The 11270-nt window shown below is 42.3% G+C and overlaps 2 protein-coding genes across 2 annotated transcripts in view; both read right to left on the bottom strand.

Annotated features, from left to right (window-relative positions):
* Positions 1–10757, bottom strand: LOC100488648 (transmembrane protein 131-like). The gene is made up of 6 exons (XM_031895483.1): positions 9781–10757; positions 7468–9622; positions 5240–5425; positions 3945–4561; positions 2221–2375; positions 1–1210 (listed from the first exon to the last, which is right to left on the bottom strand). Exons 2-6 carry the CDS (start codon positions 7665–7667, stop codon positions 911–913), a joined length of 1458 nt encoding a protein of 485 aa, XP_031751343.1. The 5' UTR covers positions 7668–9622; positions 9781–10757; the 3' UTR covers positions 1–910.
* LOC116411986 (protein kinase C delta type-like) overlaps positions 9491–11270 on the bottom strand; it is a 19925-nt gene continuing 18145 nt past the window's right edge. The window contains exons 10-11 of the mRNA XM_031904737.1: positions 9815–9908; positions 9491–9622 (exon numbers count right to left, since the gene is read on the bottom strand). Of these exons, the coding sequence (XP_031760597.1) occupies positions 9491–9622; positions 9815–9908 (226 nt within the window). The remainder of the gene's footprint in view (positions 9623–9814; positions 9909–11270) is intronic.

The following is an 11270-nucleotide window of genomic DNA, read 5'->3' as shown; positions in this document are numbered from 1 at the left end:
ATCAAGTTACACAGCACTTTAATGTATACATGAATTCACTGGCATGTCAGAGAAATACAGCACTTCTTTATAAGAAACCATTGCGGCTCTGCACAGGACGTCCAGCCTCCCTGTTCTCAGACTGGCACAGTTGCACACTTAAACCCAACTGGGCTGCACTACTGCCAGCCATTCATAATGGATACATCAGACAACTTAGTGGCACCAATCATATATCATTCTGTCATCGGTGCTTCCTTTCTACCCATGCACTTCGCCTTATGCTTTTTGTGATGTAATAAGAAATTATTTTGACTACTATTCAGCCAACTTGTAAAAATTGCCACAAGCAAGAGTGAGAAAATAAGTGTAAGTAGAAAAATGCAGACAGACTATGTTGTGTGGGCACCAGCCCAAAAACTCTGTTCTGGTGCTAACTGACGCTTAACCTATGTTATATGCTATACATGGTGCAACCCTGCCGAGTGGATAGCCATCTTTCTGTTGCTGCATTCATTCAGGATAAAAGCCTAAACAAATCAGGACAGCATCCTACTTCTCTCACTTCCTAATAGACAATGCATCATACATAGGGTGTATTAGCAGATATCGGTATGGATCTTCAGCATGCCATACATACGCCAATAATAATAAAAAAAACAATATTGTCTGTATGTGTATGGGCAGGCATCAGAAACATTACCTTTACCAAATCAGAAGGAACTAGAAACAGTGCCAAATGTGTGAAACTACAGCATACAGAATGTAAAAGAAGAAACTCGCAGAACGTGCATGACACTGTGGCAAATGGAGTCTTGGCTTGAGGAAAACACATTAAAAAGGTGATTACAATAACATTTGCTTTAATTACGTAATATTTTATATTCGGATTCAGTTATTAGACCTTTTCCCACAATAAACAGGACTTTCATCATCTGAAAAACGTAGGATGGGAGGGTGACAAAACAAGCAATAGATTATATTCAAGCAAGGCCACGACTAAATGTAAAAAGTCACAAGACGAGTGAGGCCAAGTTGTCATGCAATAAAAATCAAGGAAACAAAAGCTTATCCGTTTGAAAGGAGTGGGTGAAGGAGGCACCTTGCAGGAAAAAAGCTGTTTCTCTTTTTCTTTTTTTCTGGCAGAAGATCTGTTTTTATTCCAATTTTCATTTTGGAAAATCCCATCCCTCTCGTCGATGGGGCTTTTTTCCCTAAGTGGCTCTTCGTGCTGGAAAATACAAACATGACATCACTTTAAAAGAAAGCAGAGCAACTGTGCTTACCTGGTTTGTCTCAGTCTATGAAGATTTGTTTTCAGTTTCACTAACAATTTATCTCAGTCAGCATAACTAAGGCCGAATGCCAAAAAATACACAAAAGTGCTATACAGTGAACATCTAAACACCAAAATTAGATTTACGACAATGCAAATGGCCTTTATAATCACCACATCTACCATGGCAAGTGTGTGTGCACAACAGGCTAAATCACAATATGAAAAGTTGTCAGGAGCTTATGGCACCGTGAGATCGTGGATTTGTGTTTTTTTTTGCATATACCAGAAATAAAAAGCTACAAAAATGATAATGCATAAATTTGAAAGCTAACTGTAAAGCATCAAGCACCAGCTGTAAGTTATTGCTAAAGAATAGGACTGATTCACTTGATTACTGGATACTACATTCTGGCTTTACTGTAACGAGTACAAAACTAATACTTCAACGGGGCTTTTAGACGTTTAGTATTAGTCACAGAATCAAAGTAAACATACAGTATGTATAACCCCACAGAGCCCTCTAGAGGACAGCTGGTGTAAGTTGTGAGTAGATGTCTTGAGATTCTACAGGACTCACACAGGAACTGTTTAAATGTAAAAAATTGGAGTACTATGAAAGCCATCTAGGTTTTGTAGGCAGGTGAAGAGAAGTGGATCTGCTCTCATCTACCTGCCTACAAAACACAGCTAGAGAGAAGCAAACCCTCACCTTAGTGTGCCCTTACCCTTAAGTAATGCCAATAGTCAATAGTTGTGTCAAGAGGCAAAAAATGCCAAGCCAAAGTGAAATGGCCACTAGATATTTCAGTCCATTACTTCAAAGAAATACTTAGCATAATTAACTAAAGTAACCTATAATGACATTTGCACACTGGTATCAAATATATGAGGACTAGCAGGAACCTTGATATAGAGGACAGATAAATGACAAAGTAGAAGGCCTTATTATCTCATAATGGTACCTTAATTGCTGCAAGTGCATCATTTCGCCCACAAAGTTTCTCCTCCCTGGAAGTGCTACGGGAAATCTCCTCATTAGAAGCATCTTTTGCTGCTTGTTTTCTTGTAGATTCCAAGACCTCTCTGTGTGAGGTAGGGGGTGTCTGCTGCCTGTTCCCTGAAGTCACAAAAAGGGAATTTAGGCTTTCAGTCTTGTAGATGATTTTAGTTATATTTCCAATTAAAAATTAGAAGCAGGACTTAAAGGAAAAGCATTTTAGCATTTTATTGGAAATTGATTAATCACAATAGTGCAAGCTAGAACACTATATTTATTCGGCTAAATGCTTTACCATACCCATGTAAAAAGCCATAGAAGCTCCCTCTGTTTAAGATAGTAGCTGCCATTTTAGCATGGTCTGACTTCACCTTCCTTCACACTGCAACACTGGAACAGCTCTAAGCTCAGATTACACACCAAAGAGGGGAGGGGGAGAGAGGAGCAAACTGAGCAGACTCGTGCCCTGCCCTGAAGGATTTTCTGAGAGCATAAAATCTGACAAGTATACAGAATAAAAGGAAAGAAATGCAGTGTTTATTTTCACTGAGGACTCAGAACAGCAGTTCTGTAAGAGTTATGGCTGTATTCACATAGACCTAGTTTTGATAAAGATTACGTAGTTTTCCTTTATCCACAGATCTGAACAACTATATATCTTTTTTTAAAATGATGTTATGTGTGCAGCAACACTGACCAAACCCTCACAATACTATTCTGATGGTAAAGAAAACAAATGAAAAACCCAGTGCTTACCATATCTGTCCTTCTTTTCTTACAGGTTAAAAAAAAAAGATGGTAATAAAATGAAAGCAGCTCTAAGAAAGAAAGAAATTACCTCCTTCACATGCAAGGCAGATACACATACGTCACATATTTTAAATGTAAAAACAGCTACATAAACTGGGTCCAAAAGAGTACAGGCGTGTTTTTATAAGTGCTTTGCAGTGTTAACTGACACATTCAAGAATGAGAACTAAGAAATGAGAGCTAAAGCCTAACTAAAGAAGAAATGTTGTACATTAGGTTCTGGGCTTCTGTACCAGCCCAAGGCAACCACAACCCTTTATCAGGGAAGATCTGTGCCTCCAAAAGATGCCCCCAGTAATTCCCTATTTTTGCTGCTGCTGTCAGTTACCTGAGCTTAGGGACAAACAAACAACATATAGAATATAAATGTGAATAGTAATTAATACAGATACGTACTACATGGCAGCTCAGAAACCAGTGCAATTAGCATCAGAGTTTAACGATCAGCCCTGTAGCATCAGCTTACACGACAGCTCAACCTCATTTTTGCTTGATAATTTGTGACAACCCCTAGGTTTAGCTTCCCAACAGCTGCTCAGAACACACTGAGCACATGAGTGTTTGCAGGCACTTCCCAAGATGGGGAGCTCCTCTGACAGGTTGAAGTACTGGATCATTTCTTTAGGCTGATGCAGTAAGTACAGTATATAAAATTTAGCATTTTTCGTAGTTAGTTCCTTTTAATGTATGCCATGGGGGACAGATGTGAGGTCACTGTAAAATACTGTACCAGTACCAGTCCCTGACAAGCTTGCGTAAATTTAGTTTAATCAAAGTACATCAAGGACAAAAAACTAAACCATTTAAAACACTCAGATGCTGACACTACAAGGATAACACTGAGAAACATGATGGCACAAGGATGTATAAATAATTTACCCTCATTCTTCTTAGAAACAGTCTGAGATTCCATCTGTGGATTTGACAGATTCTTTGACAGGTGACTTACAGACATTTTACTAGGCACAGGAAGATCACAGAAGTCCGGCTGCAGTTTGGGCTCAGATAGACTCTCTGATGTTTTCAAATTTGTTTCCACAGGAAACATACATAGAACAGGCTTTTCCTTCAAAGGGCTTTCATTAGCAGTCCTTTGTTGGAGGTGAGGATCTTGCTTTGCAGGTTCCTCTTTGCCCAGATTGCTGTCTGGGCTGGATAAGTGCCTTTCATTATCCGTATCTCTGGATTCTGTAGAATTAAGGTTCAGGATCTCATTACAATCAGAGTCCTTTGGGGTAGCAGAGGGCATATCTGAGGTTTGCTGTTCACTTGCATCACACAATGTGGCAACACTGCTTGCTGTGCTGCTTGAGGATTTTTGCTTTACACTGTAGTGCACCGAGCACTTGTGCTTCTTCTGAGAGTGGCTGTACGGTGCACGACCCCTCTTGGATGCATTCTGGCTTCTGTTCTGGGGTGCTGTGACAGTCAGACACCCTCTTCCTTTTCCTCTATCAGGGGAGCTAAAGGAATCTGTGTAATTCTTGCAACTTCCCCTGAATAATGATCAAGAAAAAACATTAGGATGATGTAAAAAGAAAATGCAAGATACAAGATAGATACAGCACTAACTGAAAGTACAATTTTCACTTAAAAGGTGGTATAAAACTTTACATGAGAGGGGTGTCAATTTCTGCTAGCACTAAGTACAGGATTATAAATGGGAGAGGTAAACAGGGATTGCGTATGCCTATGTAGTATGTTAAAGATTAAACCTATTATAAGCAACTGATCCTTGCTATTTATTTTGAGAGAAACTGGAAATCAGAAAGAAAAGTATTCACTTTATTCATGCACATTTTAGAAGACAATTATGATATTTTAGGTGAGAACACTAAATACACAATCTGCATAAAGAGACACAAAATTTAGGAAAAATCAAGCCCTAAGTGTAGTGGGGTAGTGGACCAAACTTTAAAAAGAAAAGCTTTATATTTGTAGGCAGATAAAGGAGACTATTCAACAATATTTATCTGACTAATACCAATCACATATTGGCCAGGCCATCTGTTTGGCCTACAAGATGCTTACTTGGTTTGGAGATGACAAAATGGCAGCTATTATTAGCCATGTGTGGTTAACTCGGCAACTGTGTGAGTTGCAGAACGCAGCAACTTTTCAGCATAAAACAAATAATATTCCCTAACATTATTCCCAAATGTTATGGTGCCTACCTGACACACATCACAGTAACCTTCCAGAAAGAATTTTCCCAGCTTGGGTCTGGAACACCGTCTGCACACAGTGGGAGCAAATGGTGAGGCAGAGTCACGTTAAGTGTAAAACGAAACTCTAGATTGGAAGCACTCACAAGAGTCAACTCACGAATGACCCACGAAGATGTGAAATCTGCAATGAACCTATCCATCAAAAGAAGAAACTGGTTTCAAACTTAAAATATCATGCAAGTATTCTCAAGACATTACAGCCACAAACATGAATCTATTTTATTGGAATTCCACGTGAAAGACCAATACAAAGTGGTGTACACGTGAGAAGTGGAATGAAAATCATACATGATTCCAAACATTTTTTACAAATAAATAACTGCAAAGTGGGGTGTGCGTAGTTATTCAGCCCCCTGAGTCAATACTTTGTAGAACCACCTTTTGCTGCAATTACAGCTGCCAGTCTCTTAGGGTATGTCTCTACCAGCTTTGCACATCTAGAGACTGAAATTCTTGCCCATTCTTTTTTTGCAAAACAGCTCCAGCTCAGTCAGATTAGATGGACAGCGTTTGTGAACAGCAGTTTTCAGATCTTGCCACAGATTCTCGATTGGATTTAGATCTGGACTTTGACTGGGCCATTCTAACACATGGATATGTTTTGTTTTAAACCATTCCATTGTTGCCCTGGCTTTATGTTTAGGGTCGTTGTCCTGCTGGAAGGTGAACCTCCGCCCCAGTCTCAAGTCTTTTGCAGACTCCAAGAGGTTTTCTTCCAAGATTGCCCTGTATTTGGCTCCATCCATCTTCCCATCAACTCTGACCAGCTTCCCTGTCCCTGCTGAAGAGAAGCACCCCCAGAGCATGATGCTGCCACCACCATATGTGACAGTGGGGATGGTGTGTTCAGAGTGATGTGCAGTGTTAGTTTTCCGCCACACATAGCGTTTTGCATTTTGGCCAAAAAGTTCCATTTTGGGTTCATCTCACCAGAGCACCTTCTTCCACATGTTTGCTGTGTCCCCCACATGGCTTGTGGCAAACTGCAAACGGGACTTCTTATGGTTTTCTGTTAACAATGGCTTTCTTCTTGCCACTCTTCCATAAAGGCTAACTTTGTGCAGTGCACAACTAATAGTTGTCCTATGGACAGATTCCCCCACCTGAGCTGTAGATCTCTGCAGCTCCCCCAGAGTAACCATGGGCCTCTTGGCTGCATTTCTGATCAGCGCTCTCCTTGTTCGGCCTGAGAGTTTAGGTGGACGGCCTTGTCTTGGTAGGTTTACAGTTGTGCCATACTCCTTCCATTTCTGAATAATCGCTTGAACAGTGCTCCGTGGGATGTTCAAGGCTTTGGAAATCTTTTTGTAGCCTAAGCCTGCTTTAAATTTCTTAATAACTTTATCCCTGACCTGTCTGGTGTGTTCTTTGGACTTCATGGTGTTGTTGCTCCCAATATTCTCTTAGACAACCTCTGAGGCCGTCACAGAGCTGCTGTATTTGTACTGACATTAGATTACACACAGGTGCACTCTATTTAGTCATTAGCACTCATCAGGCAATGTCTATGGGCAACTGACTGCACTCAGACCAAAGGGGGCTGAATAATTACGCACACCCCACTTTGCAGTTATTTATTTGTAAAAAATGTTTGGAATCATGTATGATTTTCGTTCCACTTCTCACGTGTACACCACTTTGTATTGGTTTTTCACGTGGAATTCCAATAAAATTGATTCATGTTTGTGGCTGTAATGTGACAAAATGTGGAAAAGTTCAAGGGGGCCGAATACTTTTGCAAGCCACTGTATGTTAGGAAGCTAAATTATAGTGTGGCATTAAATATTTGCTAAGGCATGCTGTTAATGATTTCTGAATAATTCTCACACATGCAATTAAGTTTCCATGCTAACGGCAGAATTCTCATCTACTACTGGCACTGCAACTATACTGTGAGGATGGAAAATATAGACTTGTTTTAGGCATCAACATTAGTAAGGCAGTCAAACAGGACACTTCCTAGCTTCTGGACAGTCTGTATTCCCACCATTTCTTACTGGTTCAGTTTTAACTCTCCATGCATCAAGGGAGAAAAAAAGTGCTGAAATATTAAACATGTGGCTTGTAACAGGGAAACAGTTTTTTACTCTTCTACAGTATTATTTAAATTTGGCAATATCCAGGTTAATGACCTAGCTATACAAACTGGGCAAAAATAATTGAAAAACCCTTACACAATACTAATTTCTCTAGATGAGTTTTGGTTGAGAGAAAAGGCATGGCAGTCCAGCACTTCAAAACCAAAGCCTTGGCAGCTGTAACCATTAATTTTCATAGACCGTATGGTTATGGGCAGGGAACCAATCTTCTCAACTCTGAAAACCTTTGTGATTGATAAGATCTGCTTGCTTTCCTTTAGCTCTACAAAATACATAAGATGGGAAAAAAGTCAATTTTAATTATCTGAAATCAAATACATGCAAAACAGTAAAGATCATTAAGTGTACTGGAGACATTTCCCTTCCTGGTACAGGTAATAGATGGACCACACAGCAAGGAAGTATGGAAAGAAAAAGATAATTTTAAAATGATTCAAGATGTAAACAGTGCTATATTGCCATTCCCTTTATGGGTATCACAGAAGGCAGAAAGGATAAAGTGCATTCATACTACAAATAAGATAGGACTGAACTAAATGGGACTGCAGTAAATGTCTTAAAATCCTTTTTAAATCAATATCATTGGGCCCCTAAACTTCTGCAGTTTATGTAACTTATGCAAAAACTTACCTATCTTTCATATCAAGCAATGACAGCACAGAGCAGGAGCAGGTTAATTTTAGGGCAAAATCCACTGAACCCCAATAATAGGTTTCTTAGGCTCATGCCACACATTGCGTATGTCGCATATTTTCAGCAAGCTGAGAAATGCTGAGAATATGTGCCATACGCTCCTACCTGTGCCTGAACCCGAATGAATGGAATATGCTTCAGTGCAGGCACATGTAGCCGAAATCCACAAAAAAAGTGAGACTTTGCATTTTCTCACATTTTTATGCGGATTTCAGTGTATTCCATTCATTTGGGTGCAGCCACAGGTAAAAGCGTATGGTTTATATTCTCGCCAATCGTTTTTCGGCTTGCTGAAAATATACACCATACGCATTAGCCTTAGCACATTATTCAATGGAAAACTTTATATGAACTGCTTATTATAGAGTAACATCAGCTGTTTATATTGCACAAGGAGCGTGACCATAATGTTGGTACTGCGTGCTTCTGTTCATGGGGCCCCATATAAATAACTTGTACAGGGCCCTAAAGTTTCTGATGGCAGCTATGCCTGTTTGTGGGAGCACTATAATTACCATTATGTTCAGGGTAGTGCCACTATATGCAAGTTGCAGGATTGTGCTAGGGCACAAGTACCATTAATAAATGGAGACAATACCCACAATATTTGCATCCATTTAATTTCCATGATATAAAATGTTTCAATTGCAGTAAAGGTGCGTGCTGCTATTGTTTCCTCAAGCAGTTCCTCTGGCCATAAAAGAAAAGTTCTGACTCGTGATAATACCAAGCTGCAGTGTGGAAAGATGTCTATTAGTGTCTGGAGCTCTGTTATAGCAATGTAACTCCATTCTACTAAGCAAAATTCTATAGTAATGACAATCAATGCCTAAAATCAGCACCCCTTTGCACTGTGACCCCCATGAAATATTACGAGCATCACTTTACAAATAGCACAGTACAAGTTCATTTTTTCTACATGGTTACCTGTAGCTACTGCACCAAGGGAACCAACCGGGCCAAGAGGTACTTGCTCCCTCCCTGGCAGCTGCCTGTTCTGCCTACTCCTAGTTCCAAGCCCTGCCACCAGTTCCCAGTCTGTGCTCCTCTGAATATAGAATATTACACCTCAGTGAAATAGCTAAACATGTCGCTGGCTTTGCCCAATATAACTATATAACTATAACATGTAACTAATATCCTCCCACAAATTTACTATTTCTAGGAACAAACTCCAGGTTATTAGCTGGGCCATAACTGTCAGTAAGAACTCAGATACCTTTCCTTTTCTTTTTCATTTTTTTATTCATTTATAAAAGTTTTACAGGAAAAGGGAATCAATAGTTAAACAATGATTAGATCAAAATGGAAAAAAGAAATAAACACAGAAAATGAGGAGAAACAAGTAATTTCCCATTCCTGTCTGTGGGATTTGGAAAGTCAGATCAGTAGGTTTGTGTGTGATTCATTGTGCAAGTGGTTCCTTAGGCTTGAATCCATGGCTTTCTACTTGCACAACTGGAATGTGAGGCTGCTTATTTGCTCCAGGTCTGCACACGGTGTCCAGAGGCGCCATTGTTTCTCGGATAACGACATTCTAACAAAACGCAGAGAATTTGTATCAGTGTATGAACACATTTTTTCAATCCATTATTTTATAACTCAGATTAAAGGTAATTTTGACAAGCAACTCTCATAGAAACGTTCAAACCAAAGCATATATGAAAGACAAACTTCTCCTAAATAAAACAATACCTTTTGGCATTTAGAGGCGCTATCCTTGCTTTACTGTATGCAGAATTCTGGATGCAATTCCTCGTAAAAGTCCGCGTTTTGGCATGGAAGAAAGGAAAAAGACATTTGGTCTGATTTTTACCAAAATCCTAGAGAATAACAAAACCTGCAGAATATTTGCAACTTCTCCTAGATAGAATGAGATGCAATACATTTGTGGCTTATTTTTTTTACATCATGACACCAAATACAAAAGCTGCACCACAATTATGTTGATTCACCCACAAAAAAGTCATAAAAGCACAAACCAGGCCAAAAGTAAAAGAAAAGAAAGAAATGGCTCAGAAATGATGCAGGCAGCCTATGTAATTGCACCGAAAGGTGAGTTGCTGAGGTGCCAGTAACTATAAAGCTTGTGGCATCAGCAGGAGAGATGAAATCATCTCATAGATTCATCATGTACCACAGGCTCCATCACACGCCCTATTGGTCACCTAGCATCTCTGCCCCCAGTACAATACTAAGTGCTACCCACTAACAGTGAAACAGCCATTGGTGAGTGACTGAAGTGAGTGAGTGATGGTGCTGGCCTGTAAAACAGGGCAGGTGGCAGGGCCCAAGGTAAAGAGGGCCGGTGGAAGGGCCCAAGATGGAGAGGGCCAGTGGAAGGGCCAAAGATGGAGAGGGCCGGTGGCAGGGCCCAAGATGGAGAGGGCCGGTGGAAGGGCCAAAGATAGAGAGGGCCGGTGGCAGGGCCCAAGATTGTGAGGGCTGGTGGAAGGGCCCAAGATGGGGAGGGCCGGTGGCAGGGCCAAAGATGGAGAGGGCCGGTGGAAGGGCCGAAGATAGAGAGGGCCGGTGGCAGGGCCCAACATGGTGAGGGCTGGTGGAAGGGCCCAAGATGGAGAGGGCCGGTGGCAGGCCCAGGAGAGGAGGGCCGGTGGCAGGGCCCAAGGTGGAGAGGGCCGGTGGCAGGGCCAAGCAGGGGAGGGCCGGTGGCAGGGCCCAGGAGGTAAGGGCCGGTGGCAGGGCCCAGGAGGGGAGGGCCGGTGGCAGGGCCCAGAAGGGGAGGGCCGATGTTAGGGCCCAAGGTGGAGAGGGCCGGTGGCAGGGCCCAAGATAGAGAGGGCCGGTGGCAGGGCCCAGGAGGGGAGGGCCGGTGGCAGGGCCCAAGGTGGAGAGGGCCGGTGGCAGGGCCCAGGAGGGGAGGGCCGGTGGCAGGGCCCAGGAGAGGAGGGCCGGTGGAAGGGCCCAGCAGGGGAGGGCCGGTGGCAGGGCCCAAGGTGGAGAGGGCCGGTGGCAGGGCCCAGGAGGGGAGGGCCGGTGGCAGGGCCAAAGATGGAGAGGGCCGGTGGAAGGGCCCAAGATGGAGAGGGCTGGTGGCAGGTCCCTAGATGGAGAGGGCCGGTGGCAGGGCCCAGGAGGGGAGGGCCGGTGGCAGGGCCCAAGATGGAGAGGGCCGGTGGCAGGGCCCAAGATGGAGAGGGCCGGTGGCAGGTCCCTAGATGGAG

Source organism: Xenopus tropicalis, chromosome 1 (genome assembly GCF_000004195.4).
Source record: "Xenopus tropicalis strain Nigerian chromosome 1, UCB_Xtro_10.0, whole genome shotgun sequence".
Classification (NCBI taxonomy): Eukaryota; Metazoa; Chordata; class Amphibia; order Anura; family Pipidae; genus Xenopus; species Xenopus tropicalis.
The sequence above is the reverse complement of the archived record's forward strand: the minus strand, read 5'-3'. Positions and strand labels throughout refer to the sequence as shown.

Bases quoted from the DNA above. Each gene is read 5' to 3' on its own strand.
- LOC100488648 (XM_031895483.1), bottom strand. From the start codon at position 7,667: ATGTATTTTGTAGAGCTAAAGGAAAGCAAGCAGATCTTATCAATCACA. The intron at 5,426-7,467 runs GTAAGGGTTTTT...TTTGATGGATAG, and splicing joins TCTAGAGAAATTAGTATTGT to GTTCATTGCAGATTTCACAT. The intron at 2,376-3,944 runs GTAAATTATTTA...TTGTGACTTCAG, and splicing joins TGTTTCTAAGAAGAATGAGG to GGAACAGGCAGCAGACACCC.